Here is a 25,148-nt window from a genome sequence, read left to right as displayed (position 1 = left end):
ATTAACACCCGCATGGATTGAAATCTTGCATCTCCTACGTGCAGGATGACCCAGCAAAAGTCTGTTGGTCCGTCAAAAAAGATTAAGAGTTCTTCCGCGCTAAAAGATAGTAAAGTGGCTATCATTCCTTGAATGAAGAAAATGGATAATTTTAATGTGGGTTAGGCATTTAAACATACGACGTTCGTTGCCAGCTCATAATTAAGATATCTTAGTTTTACCAGACCACTGAGGTGATTAACAGCTCTCCTAGGGCTGACCCGAAGGATTAGATATTTTCACATGACTAGGAACCAATAAGTTACCTAGCAACGGGACCTACAGTTTATTGTAGAATCCGAACAACATTGTATGGAGAAATGAATTTCTATCTCCAGAAATTAATTCCAATGATTCCACGTTGGCAGACCCGATAATCGAACTTCGGACCACCGGAATAATAGGCGAGCACGAAAACCACTCGTCCAACGAGGAACACAGGTCATAGTTGCTTTGATGAATAACTGCCTTCAGAATTATACCGTTAAGTTTTGAAAATGACTCCTCCCCCGAGATATATTTTATACCATTCAGCCCACAAACTAAAATAGGAGGTTAAACACTAGTAACTCGAGAAAATGGTCATAAAGAACCAGCCTTCCTTGTGATACTGTCTGCAATTACTTTAATTCAAGTTAATCGATTCGCTTTGGAAATCAAGAATCTGCAATTCTTTGTAGAAATTAGCAAGTGCTTGTACAGAACAACTTAATTGAAGTCAGTCTTAACCATTTCCTAAGACCATGGAAACAATTTTGTGTAAAGAATATAACTTTGTTTTATCTCTCTCTCTCTCTCTCTCTCTCTCTCTCTCTCTCTCCTCTCTCTCTCTCTCTCTCTCTCTCTCTCTCTCTCTCTCTCTCTCTCTCTCTCTTTTGCTTATGAATTTCTGGTTTAGTGGTAAATGTAAAAAAGAATATTATATGCAGATAAGGGACAACTTTTGCAGAGTTGTTTGTGATCTGTGACAGATATCGTTTTCTTTTCATACAGGCATCACTAGACTCAAAAAACCACCACCATGTGTGACGACGAAGAGGCGACGGCACTCATCTGCGACAATGGCTCTGGTCTTGTCAAGGCTGGTTTGCTGGTCATGACGCTCCTCGATCTGTCCTCCCCTCCATCGTTGGCTGCGCCCGTCACCAGGGTGTGATGGTCGGTATGGGTCAGAAGGACGCCTACGTCGGCGATGAGGCCCAGAGCAAGAGAGGTATCCTCAGCCTAAAGTACCCCATCGAGCATGGTATCATCACCAACTGGGACGATATGGAGAAGGTCTGGTACCACACCTTCTACAACGAGCTTCGTGTTGCCCCTGAGGAGTGCCCCACCATACTTACTGAGGTTCCTCTGAACCCTAAAAGGCCAACCGCGAGAAGATGGTCCAGATCATGTTCGAATCCTTCAACATGCCCGCCACTTACATTTGCATCCAATGGCGAAAGGTGATGGTGTCTCTCACATGGTTCCCGTCTATGAATGTTTTTGCCCCTCCCCATGCCATCTTCCGTCTGGACTTGGCTACTCGTGACATCACCAACTACTTGATGAAGATCATGACTGAGCGTGGCTACTCCTTCACCACCACCGCCGAGCGTGAGATCGTTCGTGACATCAAGGAGAAGCTTTGCTACATTGCCCTGGACTTCGAGAGTGAGATGAACACTGCTGCCGCCTCCTCCTCCATTGACAAATCTTATGAACTTCCTGACGGTCAGGTCATCACCATCGGCAACGAGCGTTTCCGTGCTCCCGAGGCTATTTTCCAGCCTTCCTTCCTTGGTATGGAATCTGCTGGTGTTCATGAGGTCGTCCACAGCTCTGTCATGAAATGCGATATCGACATCAGGAAGGATCTGTTGGCCAACATTGTCATGTCTGGTGGTACCACCATGTATGCTGGTATTGCTGACAGGATGCAGAAGGGAAATCACTGCTTTTTCTCCATCCACCATCAACATCAAGATCATCGCTCCCCCTGAGAGGAAGTACTCCGTCTGGATCGGTGGTTCCATCCTCGGTTCTCTGTCCACCTTTCAGGCCTTGTGGATCACCAAGGAAGAGTACGATGAGTCTGGCCCCGGCATTGTCCACCGCAAGTGCTTCTAAATGTAGTACATTATATCCTAAAATCTTATCGTAATATAACATAAGATTGTTCATTCCACGATAGTAGTGTAACAAAACTGTATTATCTGGAATAAATGAAATTATTCAATAGAGATTTTTTTGTAATCATTACTTTCCCTGGTTTTTATAATTACCCTTTTATAAGGATAATATATCCCATCAGTATTTCGAAGTTAACATTATTATAGTCAAGTAAAACTTTATGAGATTGCTTGCTTTAAACCCTCGACAATTGACGTGTACAAAATAGACGACTTTAAATAGAGATGCTGATATTCGTAATTCATCATTACACTTCGTATACATATAGACATTTTAAAAGGATCATAGAGACAAATTCAGTCCCTGAAGTAAATCGGAAATATTTTAGGAAAATGAAGTTTGGCGTTAATACTGCGTAGAGTTCTTAGATTTTTTTTTTCTTTTCTTTTTTTTAAAGTTGGTCAAGACCCTCGAATCTTGTCTTAACAGTATATTGCGGAGTACTCTATCCCTGAAGAAACAGCGGATAATGATTAATCTTGTTTGAGAACCAAAATAAGACAGGAATATTAAGTCTACTAGATTCCTTTGTTAAAAAAATTCTTGATAGTAGCATAATTAAGAAGGCAATGAAAAACCATATCTTCTGCAATATTATCCGTGGTCATTTCCACATTGTAGTGTGACCAGTAGCAAACAACAGAAACTTAAATTGGTTTTAAATGAAACATCCACATGAATAAAACAATTCATCATATGAAAACCCTCGATTTATTTCCGATGCGTTTGCTTTCAATTCAAATTCTACGGTAGGCCGACTTCCTTCAGCAATTAATCAATTATCTGATCCTTCAGAATGCAAAGACTACTGAAGTAACAGTACTAAATTGAATCAAACATATGCTTCATGACCGCACATTATTTACATAAATAAAATAGTCGAGGAATTTTAGGCAAAAAAAACTTCAATCAACCTAACAGATTTGCAGGAACATAAAAATTGGTCTGTGGTTTCATTATGCCACTCTGATGAACATACTAAAAGTTCTCATCGATACAGGTGTGCTACGACGGCCATCTTGGAAAATGGCGGACGAAGTTCTGCTTTTCTGCAATAACTCGTAAACCGTTGCAGATAAGGAATTTTTTCATGAGTTATAAGTTCTTCCTTTTCAAAACGCAAAAATGATTGGTGGGAATAGTTTTTCTGTTAGAATTGAAGATAATAGAGATATTTTCAATTAAAGAACTTAGATATTCAATTATAACATATTTACGTATTTGAAAACAGTTTGATGTTTATGGAAAAATGCATTATGTTGTAAAAGGCGATGTAGAGACTCGGTAAATAATAATAATAATAATAATAATAATAATAATAATAATAATAATAATAATAATAACTTCAAGGCCCTACACCCACGAATAGCAGAACAACTCCAGCATTGTATCTCAAATCACCAAGCACCCAAATGGATGACCACAGGAAGAACATCCTTAGTACAAAAAGACAAGAGTAAGGGAAATATAGCCAGTAACTACAGGCCTATCACCTGCCTACCAATAATGTGGAAGTTACTAACAGGTATCATCAGTGAAAGGCTATACAACTACCTAGAGGAGACAAACACCATCCCCTACCAACAGAAAGGCTGCAGAAGGAAGTGTAGGGGCACAAAAGACCAGCTCCTGATAGACAAAATGGTAATGAAGAACAGTAGGAGAAGGAAAACCAACCTAAGTATGGCATGGATAGACTATAAGAAAGCCTTCGACATGATACCACACACATGGCTAATAGAATGCCTGAAAATATATGGGGCAGAGGAAAATACCATCAGCTTCCTCAAAAATACAATGCGCAACTGGAATACAATACTTACAAGCTCTGGAATAAGACTAGCAGAGGTTAATATCAGGAGAGGGATCTTCCAGGGCGACTCACTGTCCCCACTACTCTTCGTAGTAGCCATGATTCCCATGACAAAAGTACTACAGAAGATGGATGCCGGGTACCAACTCAAGAAAAGAGGCAACAAAATCAACCATCTGATGTTCATGGACGACATCAAGCTGTATGGTAAGAGCATCAAGGAAATAGATACCCTAATCCAGACTGTAAGGATTGTATCTGGGGACATCAGAATGGAGTTTGGAATAGAAAAATGTGCCTTAGTCAACATACAAAAAGGCAAAGTAACGAGAACTGAAGGGATAAAGCTACCAGATGGGAGCAACATCAAACACATAGATGAGACAGGATACAAATACCTGGGAATAATGGAAGGAGGAGATATAAAACACCAAGAGATGAAGGACACGATCAGGAAAGAATATATGCAGAGACTCAAGGCGATACTCAAGTCAAAACTCAATGGAGGAAATATGATAAAAGCCATAAACACATGGGCAGTGCCAGTAATCAGATACGGCGCAGGAATAGTGGAATGGACGAAGGCAGAACTCCGCAGCATAGATCAGAAAACCAGGAAACAAATGACAATACACAAAGCACTACACCCAAGAGCAAATACGGACAGACTATACATAACACGAAAGGAAGGAGGGAGAGGACTACTAAGTATAGAGGACTGCGTCAACATTGAAAACAGAGCACTGGGGCAATATCTGAAAACCAGTGAAGACGAGTGGCTAAAGAGTGCATGGGAAGAAGGACTAATAAAAGTAGACGAAGACCCAGAAATATACAGAGACAGGAGAAAGACAGAGAGAACAGAGGACTGGCACAACAAACCAATGCACGGACAATACATGAGACAGACTAAAGAACTAGCCAGCGATGACAATTGGCAATGGCTACAGAGGGGAGAGCTAAAGAAGGAAACTGAAGGAATGATAACAGCGGCACAAGATCAGGCCCTAAGAACCAGATATGTTCAAAGTACGATAGACGGAAATAACATCTCTCCCATATGTAGGAAGTGCAATACGAAAAATGAAACCATAAACCACATAGCAAGTGAATGCCCGGCACTTGCACAGAACCAGTACAAAAAGAGGCATGATTCAGTGGCAAAAGCCCTCCACTGGAGCCTGTGCAAGAAACATCAGCTACCTTGCAGTAATAAGTGGTACGAGCACCAACCTGAGGGAGTGATAGAAAACGATCACGCAAAGATCCTCTGGGACTATGGTATCAGAACGGATAGGGTGATACGTGCAAATAGACCAGACGTGACGTTGATTGACAAAATCAAGAAGAAAGTATCACTCATTGATGTCGCAATACCATGGGACACCAGAGTTGAAGAGAAAGAGAGGGAAAAAATGGATGAAGTATCAAGATCTGAAAATAGAAATAAGAAGGATATGGGATATGCCAGTGGAAATCGTACCCATAATCATAGGAGCACTAGGCACGATCCCAAAGATCCCTAAAAGGAATCTAGAAAAACTAGAGGCTGAAGTAGCTCCAGGTCTCATGCAGAAGTGTGTGATCCTAGAAACGGCACACATAGTAAGAAAAGTGATGGACTCCTAAGGAGGCAGGATGCAACCCGGAACCCCACACTATAAATACCACCCAGTCGAATTAGAGGACTGTGATGAGCAAAAAAAAAAAAATAATAATAATAATAATAATAATAATAATAATAATTATCATTAATTTTTATTTATTTATTTATTTATTATCTATTAATTTATATTTTTTTTGTCTATCACAGTCATCCTATTCGACTGGGTGGTTTTTATGGTGTGCGGTCCCGGGTTGCATCCTGGTTCCTTAGGAGTACACTTCCTCATGAGTCCTGGAGCCACTTCGGCATGTAGTTTTTCCAGGTTCCTTTTCAGCGATCTTGGGATCGTGCCAATTATTCCTATGATTGTGGGTACAATTTCCTCTGGCATATACTATGTCCTTATTTTATTATCAGGTCTTGATACTTATCAATCTTTTCTCTTTTTTCTCTTCTACTCTGGTATCCGAGGGCATTGCGACATGAATGGGTGATACTTTCTTCTTGATTTTGTCAATCATCGTCACGTCTGGTCTATTGGCACGTATCATCATATCTGTTCTGGTACCATAGTACCAGAGAATCTTAGCTTGATAGTTTTCTATCTCTCCTTCAGGTTGGTGTTTGTACCACTTGATATTGGGATAATTATTATTGCTCTGAATGAATACACTGACTTGTTTGAAAAGTTCAAATAAGATCTTGAAACGTTTGGTAGGACCCCAAAATTATCGCTGCAATATTTTCAAAAAGTTTTACTTACCTTGCATTTTATTAAAACAGAACGAACTGGTAATTGGAAATTGCTTATTGCAGTAGTATAAAAGGCGATGCCCTATTTTCACAGTGCCGGACACTTACTCTGCTTAATGTGCTCATCTTTATTTACATTTGATGGAGGATTTACATTATAAATGTCAGCTCTTGATTTTCAAATATTTGCAAGAGATAGTTACTTTGCAGATCTTGATGCGTAACTTCAAATAGGTGGACTTACTCGAGGTCGGGGAGTAACATTTTCACCTCTACAGGGTTGGGTGTTATAAGCTTAAATTGGATTTGAGAATCTGAGTCTTCATCAGTCTTTACTTGAGTCAATGTAAACAATGTCCTGATGAACACACAATCTGGAGTATCTGGAGTATCTCAAATGGGCTGGTAGCCGACCAAACAGTAACATGCGATAGAGCCCTGGGAATAGGAAAAGAAGCCATCAGTTCACTTTCAGGAATTAACTCTTGTGATGTTCACCTGCGGCGAAAGAGGAAAGTTATTCCTGTCTAAACCAACATCGGGCAGAATAAAGGTGCATCATAAAATGTGACATTGAACTTCCAACAAGAACTAATGTTATGCCTGGATCTTAGTAAAACAGAAATAAAGGAGTACTTCGAGTATGAGATAGCAAGTGTACGTACCTTCATCAATATTAGATTCCTCACAGTTAATTAAGTCTTGTTTTTAATGCCTTTTGCTCCCAGAAAGATACTTGATACTTTATTGTTACTTTATACCCCATATTATGTTCTAAATGGTGGGATTCTTCTTCACTCAGTTCCTTGGCCAAAATCAGCAACATTTGGTCAGGTACTGTATTTGTATGTAAGCTATGTTGAGAGACATTACGGAAAACGCTGCAGTGTACTTTTTGATGGGCATCCAGAGAGAGAGAGAGATAGATAGAAAACTACTAAAACATTTGAGCAATAGCGCCAGCAGCAAAGAGAACTTGAAAACGCATAATATTTGCTAAAATTGCATAAGCTACTATTCCACAGTCCGATTTTCAATCAAACCAAGGAGACAAACGCGCTGTAATTGATACTGTTATGCTTAAAAAAAATAAAACTTATTCAGTTCTTCAAGAAGAAAATGATGCAGATGCTGCTATGATCACAGTTGCTCTTGATCACGCTAAAACAAATATCCAGTTTTTGTTGGGTAAGATACTGATTTGCTTGCGCTGTAGGAAATAAAGATATTGTCAAAAAGTTTTTTAAACCAGGAAAATCAGGTAGCACTCAAAAATTGTACAACATTCAGGCAGAGAAAGCACATATGGGTGAAAGCTGTGACATTTGCTTTTTGTTTATGCCACGGCATCTGCACTTTACAAAAAAGGTAAAATTAAAGCACTTAGGCTTCTGCAAAATAATCAGGTTTTGCGAGAACAAATGGAAATATTCAATCAGAAGGATGCCAGTAGGGATACTATAAAAGATGCCGATGAAAAGTATATCCTTAAATGATATGGGTCTAAATGAAAGTCATTGAATGAGCTCAGATATTTCTTGTATAATAGAATTATTGCAAAGAAAAAATGAAGTACATCTCTTCACCTGTCCCCTATAGCCCCAGCCATAACAGCTGCAGAACATCACACCTACAAAGTGGACTTGCACGCAAAGGATTGACTTGGAAACTGTCTCCTGCTGCATCCAACAAAGTAGTGTTGGTCATGATAGAAAAATCGCTGAAATCTGTCCCCACAACCAGAGAAGCGGCTCATGAGAAACTTCCGAACCAGGTTTCGTGCAATTGTAAGGTTGCATGCAACAATAGGAGCAAATGTGCACAGTTCGGTATACACTGCTCAGAGATGTTTGGAAAGTGTCAAGGAAGTAATTGTGAAAACTCAGTAGAAATACTTTTAAAAGAACCAGAGTACTGAGCTGGAAAACTTAAATAACCTGCATGGAAATGTGTAAAGCACTTTTCATATTCATAGGATAGTTTAATATTAGAAACTATTCGTTGCCAACTGTGATGTGATGTAAGTGTAATGTACTATATTACTGGGAAATTAGAAAAATATGTCATAAGTATTGCATATAAAGAACAGAATCAGATTGTATTGATAATGCTTTTGTAGATGAACATGATCTTCAAGTATTATCAAAATATTCTCTAACCTCTTAAAGATATGCATTGGTTAATATTCACTGTGTATTGTGATGTGATCTAGAAGGTAAGTGTTTCTGGTAAATCAGACAATTTTTCAACTTGGAATTGCTTAAGCCAAATTGAATTGAAGTTTGATTTAATTTGAAGTAGATATTGTCTATTATCATTTTCATATACTGTCAGAAGTTCCTATAAACGTTAAAAATAACTACAAATATTTCATGAAGTTGGTAATTTCACATAAATGTATTTTAGTTTCCAAAATGTTATTAATCTTTCCTGTATAACCTAGTAATTGTGACTTTTGCGATCAAGCATATGGGGAAAATAAAGTATCCGCGGTAATTTTTTTATTTTTCATCATACAAAAAATCTTACTGCAATATAAATGTTATTTTTTATGAGGATTATTTCGTAATTGTTGCACATTTTTTGTAACTAAAACGGTTTCGAAGATAAAGACGAATATACGAAAATCGGCAGCATTTTCCAATATAGCGACTAGAGAACAGCTTCAATATATAAGGACTTTTAATATTTTAATAAATATGGGTCAATGTATAACTGTGCCAAGTGTGAAATTCCTGCAAATTAGTTAGGTCGATTTACCTAAAATTCTTCGACTAAAAAAGCAAGCTATCACAAATGGAACCAGTAGAAACTGGTCTTCCTTCGCCAAGGATGTCTGAATCTCATTGCTTAAGTACTCTGATCGAGGGATCAGCGACTCGACAAGTTTGTATTTGTCCAGTATTTATTGACGGTGATCCATCCACGTACTAAGACACGAAACAGTGCTAAATTTCGCCTTGTTGTGTAGCAAACGTGATACGTGATACAAATAGACTCTATAAAAGCATGAAGATCAACAAAGAAGACCACCAGACAACATCAAAAACCAGTGTTAATGTAACCTTATGCTATCTGCTTAGGGACAGAATGTTCACCACGGTAAAAGAGTATATATATATATATATATATATATATATATATATATATATAGATATATATATATATATATATATATTATATATATATATATATATCGAGCTACAATGTCCTTTAATATCTAATTCGCTCTACCTCGGAATTGATATATTTTCATATATGCTTAACCGAAGGGGAATTTTTTCTCGATAATAGATTTTCCTGGACCAGGGCGCGAACCTATGGATCCTTTCAAACCCAGGAACGTCAGTGAAGCTTTTCCTACTACACCACCGCGAGAGGTGGTGTAGTAGGAAAAGCTTCACTGACGTTCCTGGTTTGAAAGGATCCATAGGTTCGCGCCCTGGTCCAGGCAAATCTATTATCGAGAAAAAATTCCCCTTCGGTTAAGCATATATGAAAATATATTAATTCCGAGGTAGAGCGAATTAGATATTAAAGGACATTGTAGCTCGATATATGTATATGAATCACGGAAATGTGATATGACTTATATATATATATATATATATAATATATATATATCTATATATATTAATATATATATATACGGGATAAGGTCTTTTTTTAGAAATTTACCTATTCATGATAACTCTGTTAAACATTTAGTTTAAATGTTTGTTGGTGCATTCAATGCCAAGTATGTCCGGGAAGATTTACGTTCTTATCACATCTAATCCGGCAGCCAATTGTTCTCGAGGTTTCTTAACGTGAGGAAGTTACAAGCCGGGAAGCGCGATGCTTGGCGAGAGTTTAAAAGAGATATTCTGGCGATTCTCATTCCCTAGATTCTCCATCCAAAGACACTATGCATGGGTTTTAGGGATTCAATTCGTCTTAGTTTCGTTGTTGTTGTTATTGATTTGGCGAGGGCGTGCTCTTGGAAGCCGTATATAAAAGCAAATCGGCATCTTCTGTCTTAGTCTTCACAGGACTCTGGCAGGGTAAGGTGAACTCTAGGGAGACGTATTTCGACGTTTCTCAGTCGATAAATATTAGATTTGAACATTTAGATCTTTTTGCAAGCAAGTGAGGAGGCAAGTGACTTCTGCGCATAGTGATTCACTAATGGTTTATCAGTGGAACGAAGGCGCCGTGATTTCTTACTCTGATTTGTTGAGTTGTCCTGAGTGAAGGTCCTTTGCTCTACGAAAAAGAGTTATGTTGAAAATATGATAATGAAATAAGTGATATAAAAGTACAAAATACATAAGGAAACGTTGAGTTATATTGCATAGTCAAATTCATAATTTTTTTTATACTAAAATCTATTAGCTTGCTACATACTCCTTTATCATTATGGGAAGTTTCAGATAAAATCTGGGGATTCTTAAAACATTCGTTTAGTTTTGATAAAATTTCCACTTATTTCTCCAAACTAATATGCGCTTTTTCTTTGAGTTCGGGGGAAATGAATTTGAAAAATTATATTAAAATTTTATATCTCATCAACGGCAGTAGAGCGATGAAAAGTATTTGTCTTTTATATAAAAGAAAATGAGGTGCATATTATGCATGCTATTAATCTTTCATTGTACAGCGAGCGCTAGAAAAGTCAAGTAGAATATATCAAAGAACTTTAACTGGACTGGTTGAGCCTTGGAATCATATTTCCGCATTTTATATAGCGAGCTATTTTAAAACTAGATGTGTTTGTTATTTACATATACTTTATTTATACTCCTATTTGTATTCAATTTCGCAAAGACAAGGGCTGATGGTCAGGCAAAAAAAGACTTAAGAGTTGTTCCGCGCTAAAAGAAAAAAAGAGGCTATCATTTCTTGAATGAAGAAAATGGATAATTTTAATGAGGGTTAGGCATTTAAACATACGACGTTCGTTGCCAGGTCATAGTTGCTTTGATATATAATTGCCTTCAGAATTATACCTTTAATTTTTTTAAATAACTCCTCCCCCGAGATATTTTTTATAGCATTCAGCCCCCAAACTAAAATTGGTTATAGCAACCAGATGCGGTCGCACACTAGTAACTCAAGTGAATGGCCATAAAGAACTGGCCTTCCTTCCTATACTGTCTGCAATTACTTTAATTCATTTTAACCGATTCGCTTTGGAAATAAAGAATCTGCAATTTTTTGTGGAAATTAGCAAGTGCTTGTACAGAACAACTTAACAGAATCAGTCTTAACCGTTAACTAAGACAATAGACACAATTTTGTGCAAAGGATCTAACTTTGTCCTCTCTCTCTCTCTCTCTCTCTCTCTCTCTCTCTCTCTCTCTCTCTCTCTCTCTCTCTCTCTCTCTCTCTCTCTGTCATGCATATGTATTTCTGGTTTAGTGGTAAATGTAGAAATGTAGAAAAGAATATTATATACTGATAAGGGACAACCTTTGCAGAGTTGTTTGTGATATGTGACAGATATCGTTTTCTTTTCTTACAGGCATCACTAGACTCAAAAAAAACCTCCACACAACTTTGTGTAAAGAATATAACTTTGTTTTATTTCTCTCTCTCTCTCTCTCTCTCTCTCTCTCTCTCTCTCTTTTGCTTTTGTATTTCTAGTTTAGTGGCAAATGTAGAAATGTAGAAAAGAATATTATATACGTATAAGGGACAACCTTTGCAGAGTTGTTTGTGATCTGTGACAGATATCGTTTTCTTTTCATACAGGCATCACTAAACTCAAAAAACCACCACCATGTGTGACGACGAAGAGGCATCGACCCTCATCTGCGACAATGGCTCCGGTCTGGTCAAGGCTGGCTTTGCCGGTGATGACGCTCCCCGAGCTGTCTTCCCCTCCATCGTTGGCCGCGCCCGTCACCAGGGTGTGATGGTCGGTATGGGTCAGAAGGACGCCTACGTCGGCGATGAGGCCCAGAGCAAGAGAGGTATCCTCACCCTGAAGTACCCCATCGAGCACGGTATCATCACCAACTGGGACGACATGGAGAAAGTCTGGTACCACACCTTCTACAACGAACTCCGTGTTGCCCCTGAGGAGTGCCCCACCATGCTTACTGAAGCTCCTCTGAACCCTAAGGCCAACCGCGAGAAGATGGTCCAGATCATGTTCGAATCCTTCAACATGCCTGCCACTTACATTTGCATCCAGGCTGTCTTGTCCCTCTACGCCTCTGGCCGTACCACTGGTGAGGTTTGCGACTCTGGTGATGGTGTCTCCCACATGGTTCCCGTCTATGAAGGTTTCGCCCTTCCCCATGCCATCCTCCGTCTGGACTTGGCTGGTCGTGACATCACCAACTACTTGATGAAGATCATGACTGAGCGTGGCTACTCCTTCACCACCACCGCCGAGCGTGAGATCGTTCGTGACATCAAGGAGAAGCTCTGCTACATAGCCCTGGACTTCGAGAGTGAGATGAACACTGCTGCCGCCTCTTCCTCCATCGACAAATCTTATGAACTTCCTGACGGTCAGGTCATCACCATCGGCAACGAGCGTTTCCGTGCTCCCGAGGCTATTTTCCAGCCTTCCTTCCTTGGTATGGAATCTGCTGGTGTTCATGAGGTCGTCCACAACTCTGTCATGAGGTGCGACATCGACATCAGGAAGGATCTGTTGGCCAACATTGTCATGTCTGGTGGTACCACCATGTACGCTGGTATTGCTGACAGGATGCAGAAGGAAATCACTGCTCTCTCTCCATCCACCATTAAGATCAAGATCATTGCTCCCCCTGAGAGGAAGTACTCCGTCTGGATCGGTGGTTCCATCCTTGGTTCTCTGTCCACTTTCCAAGCCTTGTGGATCACCAAGGAGGAATATGATGAGTCTGGCCCTGGCATTGTCCACCGCAAGTGCTTCTAAGCATATTGCATACTCATTCATGTTTTTATATTCCATATACAACGATAACTTCACTCCGTGAGACCATGATGTTCCTGTCATAATTTCTCTAATAAACATTTATATCGTAAAATCTTGTCTGTATTGATTATTACACCAATTTATGCTTCCTGGTGACTTTCGTACTTGCAGATATGTTAATGAACTGTAATTGTTTAGGAAACTTCATGTTGAAGGCAACATTGTAGTTGAGTATTAAACAGCCTTTTATATTTTGAATAATCACCTCCAAGGTTCTTACGAAGGTGTACTTCATATTGATATACAGAGAGATCTTATTAATATATAAAAGGTTATTTGCTCAGATTCGTCAGATTTTTTTTGCAGGAATTGTAATCGTATGATCTTGCAAATATTTAATAGAGAAGGATATGTTGCTCGAGTGTCTAATAGGTCTCTTTTCAGTGATAATTGAAAACTGCTGTTGTATTTCATCTTAATTTACGTAGCCGAACCTCTTAATTATCTCAGGGATTTCAGTAATTCGATTTACCCTTGTGAGTGAAAAGTTTTATTTCAAACTTATAAAAAAAAGGCATAATATCAAGCTAAACTGGTACGTAAAGAATTACATCGCAAAAGGTTTGGCTTATTTGCTTAAGTTTAAAGTTTTATGTACTTTGTGAACTCTTACTTGTGGATTTCGACCTTTTATATTTCTTTTATTTGCTTTTAATATCAAATCCTGCAGTCCAGATATTAATTGGGACATTACTACGTGAAATAGCAAGACCCTAGAATTTTGTCTTTCACTGAAAGAGACAACCAATAACTATACTCTGTTTTTTCCTGTGGTGTTTTCGCATGGTAACACTGCGTCCCGGGCTTTAGATAGTTACGCTATGTGTAAGTTTTAGGTAAATAAAAGGATATCTGGGTGAACATTTGCAACTGAAAAGTGTTTTAATAATTTACTGTATGCGAAATACACCGTTAATATTCAAAATAGGATATTATTTAAAGCCTGGGACGCAGTGTTACCATGCGCAAACACCGCAGGCGGATGGACAGATGGAAAAAAAAAAAACAGAGTACAGGTCTAGTCTTCTTGAAAAGAGACGTGGTGGACGATTAGCGGTGAGGTATTGATAAATACTCCAACACTTTTCACCCACTTACTCATTACCACTTTTAATTAGTTACTTGTTATTTTCAAGACATTAGGGCCTTTACTACGTTTTAATTTTAATTACTTACTTGTTATTTTCAAGACATTTGGGCCTTTACTACTTTTCCAAAACGTATCCCCATGTTCCATGTGGTTGGAACTGATAGCATCTTTCCTAATTTTGTGAGTAAATATCTGCTCTGAAGAGTTTATTTTACTTTCATTTCACATCCAGAATTGAAGGAGGCTACTGTAACAACAAACATGATGGAAATACTCTGAATTAAGGAACAGTTGTCTTTGAAGTGTTAATAAATTTCAATCAGAACATGTGACAGGTGTACTTTAATCATGCTTAGCGTTGAACTTAAATTTGGGTTTGCATAACCGTAGACTTGTTAGGACGGACTGAAATTCATCCAATAAATAACCATTATTTTGATGCAATGTAATTAAATACGTCCAGAAATAGCTTCCTTATAACACCACTGTTTGTTGTGTATTTTGATTGCTATTTTTACTTAGATGATACTATAGTACTCTCACTTCGATGTTTCATTTTCCATAAATGGTCCTTCTATGACGCTCTAGCTTGTATAGTGAATCAGTGGTCTTTTGAGCTTGCTCTCCATGAGTGCTCTATTCGCACTTTATCATTATAAAGTAAACTTGATCATCCGTTTCTGTCTTTTACGGATTGTCATGAATAATCTTTAATGGCATGCTTACTTAACATTTCCGAATCTGAAATATTAGCTTTTATCTTAGTGCTAACTTTAAACAGTTATGTACAGTGTATATAATATATATATATATATATATATATATATATATATATATATATATATATATATATATGTACTGTTTTCTTCTAGAAAACAGTACATTTTGAAAAAACACGGAAGCATATACAATTTAATATGAAATTTACACAAATTTTCCCAAAAAATTATTTTTAATGAAAAGACGATAGAATATATATAAATATATATATCGAGCAAGAGAAAGAGGGAGAGAGAATATCGAACCAGAGAGAGAGAGAGAGAAATAATAACTATAGACACGTGGGACTAATTTATTAGTAGTTCATTTATTTTAAGGTCCTTCATAAACATCTTACAAATATATGGGTCCAAATGCTACATTCCCAGACTAAGATTTAGGTTGTTTTTATTAGTGATTTGTATAATTGCCGATTCCAGTAAATTTCTTGAAACATAATCATTAGATCTAGCAATTACCGAGGTATCACCCCAATTAATACAATGAGATTTTTCACTCAGATGGATAAACAGTGCATTTGAAGTCTGGGTTGTTCTAACTGAATACATATGCTGCTTAATATGTACACATAAATTTTTACTTGACTGACCAACGTAAAACGATGCGCAATCCTTATAAGGAATTTTGTAAATGATGTTATTTGTTACGGGACTATTCTTAATTAGCATATCTGTAATGGTATTGTTAACATTAAACGATTTAAATATTGATTTTATGGTTTCAAATCCACGAAAGTAAGGTAAGCGAAGTACATTTTTAGGCATTTCTTTTTCATTAATAGCAACACAATAAAACTTTTTGTGAGATTTTTGATAACATAAATCAATTAAATGAGGTGGGTAGCAGAGATCGTTTCCTATCTTTTTTATGTATTCTATTTCTTGGTCAAGATATTGTGGACTCGTGATACGCAAAGCGCGTAGAAACATAGAAGAAAAAATTTTATTTTAATATTAAGATGGTGTCCAGAATAAAAACGTACATATGTTAAATTATTTGTGGGTTTTCTATAAATACTGAATTTGCATTGGAAAGATTCTCTATGTATTAATACATCTAGGAAAGGGATGACATTGTTATTTTCGATTTCAACAGTGAATTTTATGGATGGCACTAAATTATTCAATTTAGACAGTAAATCATTTACATCGATACCAACAGGTAAGACTACTAAGATATCATCGACATATCGGTACCATTTTAAGGGGACAAGTGTGATAATCGGGAGGTGTTGTCTCTCTAAAAATTCCATATATAAGTTTGAAAGGAGAGGTGATAAAGGGTTACCCATGGCCATACCAAATATTTGTTGGTAATATTCTCCATTAAAAATAAATCTGCAATCACAAATACATAACTTAATCAAGGAAATTATGTGACTAACGGACATAGGCAATTCATGCAGTACAAGTTCATTACTTAAATATTCTAGCACAGAGTCAATAGGGACTTTTGTAAACAAAGAACATACATCAAAACTGACAAGGATATCGCGAGGGTTTAGCACAATGTTATTTAATTTTTCCACAAGATCAAGAGAATTCCGGATATGTGAATTAGATACAGTTCCTAGTAGCGGGGATAACAATTTAGTAAGATATTTAGATAGTTTATAAGCAATTGATCCTACAGTACTAATAATTGGGCGCATAGGTTTGTTTTCCTTATGAGTTTTGACTGGGCCATGTAAATAAGGTAATGAGGGACACTACAGTTAACTTACACAAAAGTTCTTTTTTATCTTTATAAGAATTTGTTTGATATTGATATTGAAGTTTTTTATTACTTGGTCCAACGGATTTTTTGCGAGTTTTTTGTAAGTTATTTCATCCTCTAGTAAAGTATGCATGCGTGATATGTAGTCAGTTTTGTCAAGAACCCCTAAGCTATTGGATTTATCAGCCTTGGTAATGTGTAAGCTATTATCATTCTTCAATTCTTTTAAACTTTTTCTGTAGCGAGCGGGGAAGTTATTTTCATGATAGGCATGCGTAGCACTATATTTCATGCCTTTGATAAGGCATACTTTTTAATGTCAAAAATTTTCCAGGATACTAAGTGCTACTTATACTATATCAAAACTTGTTATCAGTTATCATAATAAAGAAAAATTCGACCGCTCACTTGGGTCGGAATTGATCTCAAAATCTCGTCAACTCTTGTTTTGCTTAGTTTAACATCCATGAAATTTCAGGGAAATTCATGTGTGAATATGACTTTTGAAAACTATATTTTGGATTGTCAGACAAACCAACTTACACCCTGCCATTAAACGTCGGAAATGGAAGAGGACTGTCAGGTAATCAAAATGTCGAGATTCTAGAGTATTTTTCAAAGTTGATTTTCACAAATGCCATAGACCCAACCCAGTTCACAATAGGTTGTAGGTCCCGTTGCTAAGTAACCAATTGGTTCCTAGCCACATAAAAATATCTAATCCTTCGAGCCAGCCCTAGGAGAGCTGTTAATCAGCTCAGTGGGTTGGTTACCTTTGTAAGTATAGCGTGCCTTGTTTCTATATATGGGTATTGTAAATCTTTTAAAAATAAGAAAGAAACTCTTTTCCCAGGTAATTGCCTCTGTGATATAGAATGAGATGCCCTTGTAAAGGCGTAATTGAAATTCAGAGTAATTATCCATAACTGATTATAAGTAATGATAAATATGTCTTTAGGTAAATCAGATGATGGTGTGTTTTAGATATGTCATCCTTGATAAAGTTTTTTTGAAAAATGTAACTTTTACGCTGATATCCTTTTGAGTGGTCAGGTATTTGCAGTGTGAGCAATATATTTTTAAATAGGAAACAGGCTTTCTCTCAGAATCCTTAAGTGTACATCTTCAGAAAATTTCATTACTCCGTAGTTGGCCTAAATAGTAAATTATAGGCATGGTAGTTAGTTGACTGTGCTTGGTAGTAACCAGTGTAAAAGAGGGCTACGGGATAGCAACTGCATCCCTAAGATACTAATCGAGAATCGGAAGGTTTGCACTTCTTGGTACCACCTTCAACTGAGATGATAATTAGATCAAGCGTCCATATAATCTACACAGTTCATTACATATATAACTGGAAGGTAACTCATGTTATGAAAATCATTCTTCGTATAACATTGAAGGGCTTCTGTCTTTTACACTATTCACATATATAAAAGTAGTCTATTTTGTAGAAATGATTCTTTGTATAGGCTACTTAATAAAAATGATACTTCGTATGATACTGAAGAGCTACTGCCTTTTGTGTACCTGTAAAACTTGCATGTAAAAGGAAACTCTATATGCTACATAGAGAAGTTTATAAATTCGTTTTATAACAATAAATAATTTTCAGTGAAATACAGATAATACTGTTGTGTAGGTTTTACCCATTTCTATCCATCTTCAATAATAAGAATTGAATTCATTATAGTAATGCACTGTAACAAGTGATGTACATCATACTGTTACGTTTCAATATTTTTACCAAATTTACTGTAACAAGGGATACTGTTGGAATGAAAATTCTTTTAAAGAGTTACAAAGAACCATGTTAGAGCACTAATTCTTCAGAAGCACTTCCTGTGCACAATACCAGGTCCAGATTCGTCATATTCCTCCTTGGTGATCCACAAGGCCTGGAAGGTGGACAGAGAACCAAGGATGGAACCACCAATCCAGACGGAGTACTTCCTCTCAGGAGGAGCGATAATTTTGATCTTGATGGTGGATGGAGAAAGTGCAGTGATTTCCTTCTGCATCCTGTCAGCGATACCAGCATACATGGTGGTACCACCTGACAGGACAATGTTGGCCAACAGGTCCTTCCTGATGTCGATGTCGCACCTCATGACGGAGTTGTGGACGACCTCATGAACACCAGCAGATTCCATACCAAGGAAGGAAGGCTGGAACAGAGACTCGGGAGCACGGAAACGCTCGTTGCCGATGGTGATGACTTGACCATCGGGAAGTTCATAGGACTTGTCGATGGAGGAGGAGGCGGCCGCGGTGTTCATCTCACTCTCGAAGTCCAGGGCAATGTAGCAAAGCTTCTCCTTGATGTCACGAACGATCTCACGCTCAGCGGTGGTAGTGAAGGAGTAGCCACGCTCAGTCATGATCTTCATCAAGTAGTTGGTGATGTCACGACCAGCCAAGTCGAGACGGAGGATGGCATGAGGAAGGGCAAAACCTTCATATACTGGAACCATGTGAGTAACACCATCACCAGAGTCACAGACCTCACCAGTGGTACGTCCAGAGGCATAGAGAGACAGGACAGCCTGGATGCAAACGTAAGTCGCTGGCATGTTGAAAGATTCGAACATGATCTGAGTCATCTTCTCACGGTTGGCCTTGGGGTTAAGAGGAGCCTCAGTAAGCATGGTTGGGGATTCCTCAGGGGCAACGCGGAGCTCATTATAGAAGGTGTGGTACCATACTTTTTCCATGTCATCCCAGTTGGTGATAATACCATGCTCAATGGGGTACTTGAGGGTGAGGATACCTCTCTTGCTCTGGGCCTCATCACCGACGTAGGCGTCCTTCTGACCCATACCGACCATCACACCCTGGTGACGGGCACGGCCAACGATGGAGGGGAAGACAGCTCGAGGAGCGTCATCACCGGCAAAGCCAGCCTTGACAAGACCGGAGCCATTGTCGCAGACAAGTACCGCCGCATCTTCGTCGTCACACATGGTGGAGGTAGTTTACTGGGTAGAGAAGTAACCTGATAATAAGAATAGTAAAACAATAATCTTGACTATGGCAACTGTCTTTCAATATATGATTCTTGATGAGCAAATATGAACTCTGTTACATCCCAATTCAATAAGAATATTGCAAATAACTTCTTGCTTTGAGTGAAATACTGTAAAATTACTGTCAAGATGTTTAGATTTTACGTCAGCTGTAGATACTGCTTTCCACACAAAACGATGTAGCTAAGTTTTATGAATAATAATAAACCTAATGCATCAGATTGAAAATTGTACCTTGACATTTAGTTTTCTTTACTTTCATTTGTTTGACGCAACATTGACTCGCATGCAAATGTTCGAAGAAATATCTTGACAAAGGGAATTATATGGTTTAATTTTAGTTACTTCTTATTATAGTCCAGTGTGTATTTTATTCTAGTTTTACGTGACTGCAATTTTATAATTATAATGTGTTAATGATTTACAAATGGGAATTGTAATTTGTGAGGTCAGAAATTTTACTTCTAAAAATCCTTTAATTTGGATGCAAGCTTAATCAGAAATATTACTCCTGTGTATTACATTCTTCCCTGACGAAATTTTGAGGTACGAATATTAATGTTATAAGCGTTGGAAGGATCCCTGTAATAAATTACAGCTAAAGCAATATAGTGACACTATTCCGGTAAAGTATATTCGCCAGTCATGCGTCCATAGTTTGCCTGTTCATTGAATTTATCTATCTCTCTCTCTTTCCCTCTCTCTCCGCAAGCTATTAGCTCTACTAATGGGTATTTTTTACAGCTAGATAATCTTCAGTGATAAACCAAGTTGCTTCATGAATTAAAAACTGTTTAGAGATTACAGAAATAAGAAATAGAATAAAATGAAAAATAAAAAAGGTTAATAAAATCTAAACGGTCGTGGAGGGGTGCCTTTAATAATCTCGGCTGAAATAAAATAGTAATTAAAGATAGCAGACGTTGGCCTAATGGATAAGTCTCACGAACACATTTTCTGGCCCCCTTTAATATCTTAATACCGAAGTTTGCGCCAGTTAACCAATATCAAATTAGGAATAATGCGTGACTACATTTTAGTTTTCTGCAAAAGAAAACCATTGAGATGGCCTTTTCTACCCGCTTTCAGATTAAGGCTAGAGGGCTGCAAGTTTGTGCGTTGATCATCCACCTTCCAGTCATGAAACATACCAAATTGCAGCACTCTAGCCTTAGTAGCGTTTATTGCTTACTCGGGGAGTAAGCCTAGAAACTATTTTGTTGTTGTTGTTGTTGATCTTGTGGGGGCTGTAGGAAAGGTCTACGGAAAAGCCTAGACAGGTGTGAAAAAGGTGTTTCGCGTTGAGTTAAAGATACAGGAATTTTTGGATAGGGTATTTATGATTCATTTGTTAGAAAGAAAATGTAAAAAGTGACTAATGTGCACGTTAAACAGTACAGGCTAAATATTTCTAATAAAATATTGCTCTCTTATTTTAACTTTCGATGGTGAAACAATGCTCTATATTCCCTTAGAATTTAGCACATTTTGATTTACGCTAACTTAGGAATATAAAGTTTACAATTTTTGCTTGAGGGGAAAATCTTCCACAACCTTGTTTCATTTAAGATTGAAGTTAACCATGACAGGCGCCACCGCCGGAATTTTCATATGCCCCGGCTCTTACAGCATTATACTGAGACCATCGAAGCTGTACAGAAAACTCGATTGCACTGAAGAAACGGGGGCATTTTTTACTTGTTTTACATTAATGATAAAACTCATAGGTTACTTGACGTAACATCCCGCTCTAGATAAGTAAAAGATGACGGAAAAATTATAACTGTATGACACTTCTCAGTTGTAATATAAAACCTCCTCATGAAATCGGTTGATGAATTTAATCTCTCGATGGATTTCAAAAGGTTCTTCTATGTTCCTCTCGTTGGGACGGCGAGAACTTTATACATTTGTGATAATGTTTATCGTTGAATACAGTCGGCACTCAACAATGCCTGACAAGTGATGGAGAAGGAGTCAAGGTGTTGACTCGCATTTCTTAATCTATTTTCTAATATGTTTTCACTTTCATATATAAAGAGACTATGTGATTTCACTTGTTCGAAATATTGTCAATGGGCGTAAGTATATGAGAAATAATAAAGTATCATTCACCGCAATATTAATTTAATTGTTATTAAAATGACAATAGCGTGGTTTCCATTAAATCACAACGTTTTTGGCATATCAAGTCTTCCAAATATATATATATATATAATATATATATATATATATATATATATATAATCTATATATATATATTATATATATATCTCTAGAACATTGCTACATATTAACGAGAACGATCCGCAGATATTGAGAGTATTGTGGTGATGACGCATCAGGGGAAAAAAGTGAAATTACTTGTTTCTCATGAAGCATCTCAGTGGTTCCTGATCGGAGGTGCCTTACAAAGCTTCAGTGACCGGAACCTTTCGCTCTAAGACAGAAAATTGTTCTGGAATGAAGACCATCAACAGATTTTATATATATATATATATTATATATAATATATATATATATATATATATATATATATATATATATATATATATATATATATATATATATATAAATAATATATTATAGACTAGATATACATATATATATATATTATATATATATATATATATATATCTATATATATAAATTATATATTAATATAGATATATATATATATATATATATATATATATATATATATATATATATATATATATATATATTAAAATCTGTTGATGGTCTTCATTCCAGAACAATTTTCTGTCTTAGAGCGAAAGGTTCCGGTCACTGAAGCTTTGTAAGGCACCTCCGATCAGGAACCACTGAGATGCTTCATGAGAAACAAGTAATTTCACTTTTTTCCCCTGATGCGTCATCACCACAATACTCTCAATATCTGCGGACTCGTTCTCTGTAATATGTAGCAATGTTCTAGAGAATAAGAGCCATTACGCAAGAGCAGCGGCCCTCAGTACGTAATCGTATTTTCCAATCGACTGAGACTGAAGCTGATCCGTCCCGATAATCCCATAAACCACAGAGAACTAAATTTACTAAAACCATCAGGAACTCCCCACTGGAGGACTGCGGCTTACCGTGGTCGAGTCTTCGGACTAAATCCGTCAAGCAGCAGCCTTCCTTTTTATACTCAAGTGGATTAGGACTATGGTGCAGGCCAAGATTTCATCTGGGACCTGCTGATTCGTCCACCCGCGCAATGTTTGTTTTAAAAAAATATGTTTTCGACGGCGAGGGAATGTCAGGAATTCTCACAGAATTCACAATACTTCGGGCGGTCCTTTTAGTCGGGCTTTGTGCGGTAAGTAAATGGCTTCTCTTACACTTGAGTGGATAATTCAGTTCTTAAAAAATCTTGTTTCATATTTCTGTATTTATTGATTCAGGAATTTCTTCTTTGTTCGGAGTATTAGAGCTCTTGTATATTTTGGTGACCAATATACTGCATATTACTAACAGCTTTGTATATTAGTCTTTAATTTTCAGATAATTTCCTGTCATTGATAAATGCATTTACTTTATTTTTACCCATGCCATCTGTATTTAATGCACTTTGTTTAATATAAAAAAAAGGAAAGAATTTTTTAAAGCATTCATTAGATAGAACGTAGAATTAATGAGAAAAATCTCTACCAAGACTCTTCCACTTATCTCCATTTGTATTGCCAGGCTTTGTTAACTGATGACAAAAATATTCATAGTAAATTATATATCTATTATCAGGCATTTAAAGGAGCTTTGATAAGAGTTAGAGATAACAACGTCTGTTTAAAATGTAACTCCAGTCATGACCTGTGCATGCATATTTGGAGCTCAAACCGGCTGAGTAACAACCAGGGCTGACACCGGATAGGGTACCATTTTCGGAGTCGAAAACAGCTAGGTCATGGGTACATAATGTAGAGAGAGAGAGGGAGGGAGAGAGATAAAAAAAGGTCAATAAACAGAAAAAGTAGGAAGCATTGGGACTTAAAATACTTCAATAGATAGAGTGAAAAGGGAGGGACCATTTGCCCCTTTTTATTAGCAGCGAGAAACCCTCCATACGCCATGAGACAGCTGCGACCAGGCGGTCTGTAAACAGACCCGACAAGTAATTGCGCCTTGGAATCTTCATTAGGCAACGAGTCCGTTCAGTGATAAACAGACCACTTTTAAACAGGCACTGTCTTAACTGTTACAAAGATTAATCTAGAGATGACATTCAACTTGTTTCTTTTTATTATTACGAAGAAATGTGTACTCCTATCATTTTTTTAGGGGGCATGAATGGAAGTGTAAGCACAAAAAGTGGAGCCAGTCCAGTGACTGAGCAGAACTAAGCAGTTTTTCTTTTCTTCTCTGAGGACATGTGTAAAGCGTAAACAACAAGCCCCCTATAGGCGGTTAATTTTCTAAGATCGCTGTGATGTGGCTTGTACAGATCACGGTCTAGGTATAGATATCATACGATGCCAATTTTCATGTTGTGGTAATCATATTAGCTTCATCGACTCTATTGAAATAGTTTTCATTTCTTGAAATGTGGTTCTCTGTTTGCATCAGATATTTTGAATATATCTTATTTCATATATTCTTCGTTAAAACCTCATTTTCATTAATGAAAATGAAGATGTGGCATATTTTTTCCCCGGCGATGCCAGATCTGAGTTTAGGGGACCTATGATTTTTAAGAGGATGTAAAAGGTCATGGTTAATATCATTAAAGGATACTCGCTCTCGATCACCTACTGTGATAAGTATGGACAGCCCAGCCCAAGTGACTCCCTTAAACGTCTTCACCCACCACCTGAGGCCAAGGAAGTAGTCTATAATTTCCTGAAATACTTCATTTTATAAAAATATAATGAAAATCCTGTAACTGATGTTTCGAAGGCAATCCTGAGAATTTCTTAAGCAACAAAAGTGTCAGGAATGACTATTCGTAGACTTAACACGGAAGAAAGAGAGGCGGCAAATATAGTGGGATCTCCAGTGTTTCAAAAAAGAAAAGAGAAAGTGAGTCCTGTGACTGACTTGGATGATTTTGATAAAAATGTTATGCAAAGAAGGAATGAGTGGTTGTCTTTTCTAAGGGTATAATAGATCGATTGACTTACGAATTTATGTCCCAAGTTCAAACACCGGAGCCAACAGGCCATTCAGCGCATCTATAACTATAGAAAGATAAAAAA

At 37.3% G+C, this 25,148-nt stretch overlaps 3 protein-coding genes across 3 annotated transcripts; 2 read left to right on the top strand and 1 right to left on the bottom strand.

Annotated features, from left to right (window-relative positions):
- Positions 1 to 1,203: 1,203 nt before the first annotated feature.
- Positions 1,204 to 2,158, top strand: LOC135201915 (actin-like). Its single transcript, XM_064231211.1, has 2 exons — positions 1,204 to 1,317; positions 1,407 to 2,158. Exons 1-2 carry the CDS (start codon positions 1,204 to 1,206, stop codon positions 2,022 to 2,024), a joined length of 732 nt encoding a protein of 243 aa, XP_064087281.1. The 3' UTR covers positions 2,025 to 2,158.
- An 8,139-nt stretch (positions 2,159 to 10,297) lies between these two features.
- LOC135201499 (actin-like) lies at positions 10,298 to 13,393 on the top strand. Its single transcript, XM_064230481.1, has 2 exons — positions 10,298 to 10,429; positions 12,120 to 13,393. Exon 2 carries the CDS (start codon positions 12,148 to 12,150, stop codon positions 13,279 to 13,281), a length of 1,134 nt encoding a protein of 377 aa, XP_064086551.1. The 5' UTR covers positions 10,298 to 10,429; positions 12,120 to 12,147; the 3' UTR covers positions 13,282 to 13,393.
- Positions 13,394 to 18,490: 5,097 nt separating this feature from the next.
- On the bottom strand, positions 18,491 to 23,067 carry LOC135201498 (actin-like). Its single transcript, XM_064230479.1, has 2 exons — positions 23,052 to 23,067; positions 18,491 to 19,922 (listed from the first exon to the last, which is right to left on the bottom strand). Exon 2 carries the CDS (start codon positions 19,888 to 19,890, stop codon positions 18,757 to 18,759), a length of 1,134 nt encoding a protein of 377 aa, XP_064086549.1. The 5' UTR covers positions 19,891 to 19,922; positions 23,052 to 23,067; the 3' UTR covers positions 18,491 to 18,756.
- Positions 23,068 to 25,148: the final 2,081 nt, after the last annotated feature.

Source organism: Macrobrachium nipponense, chromosome 28, assembly GCF_015104395.2.
Source record: "Macrobrachium nipponense isolate FS-2020 chromosome 28, ASM1510439v2, whole genome shotgun sequence".
Taxonomy (NCBI): domain Eukaryota; kingdom Metazoa; phylum Arthropoda; class Malacostraca; order Decapoda; family Palaemonidae; genus Macrobrachium; species Macrobrachium nipponense.
This window is presented reverse-complemented; position numbering and strand designations above follow the sequence as displayed.

What these genes read in the sequence shown, in the direction of transcription:
- LOC135201915 (XM_064231211.1), top strand. Translation starts at nt 1,204, where the DNA reads ATGGGTCAGAAGGACGCCTACGTCGGCGATGAGGCCCAGAGCAAGAGA. An exon ending in ACTGGGACGATATGGAGAAG is followed by an intron (nt 1,318 to 1,406) that starts GTCTGGTACCAC and finishes GAACCCTAAAAG; the next exon opens with GCCAACCGCGAGAAGATGGT.
- LOC135201499 (XM_064230481.1), top strand. Translation starts at nt 12,148, where the DNA reads ATGTGTGACGACGAAGAGGCATCGACCCTCATCTGCGACAATGGCTCC.
- LOC135201498 (XM_064230479.1), bottom strand. Translation starts at nt 19,890, where the DNA reads ATGTGTGACGACGAAGATGCGGCGGTACTTGTCTGCGACAATGGCTCC.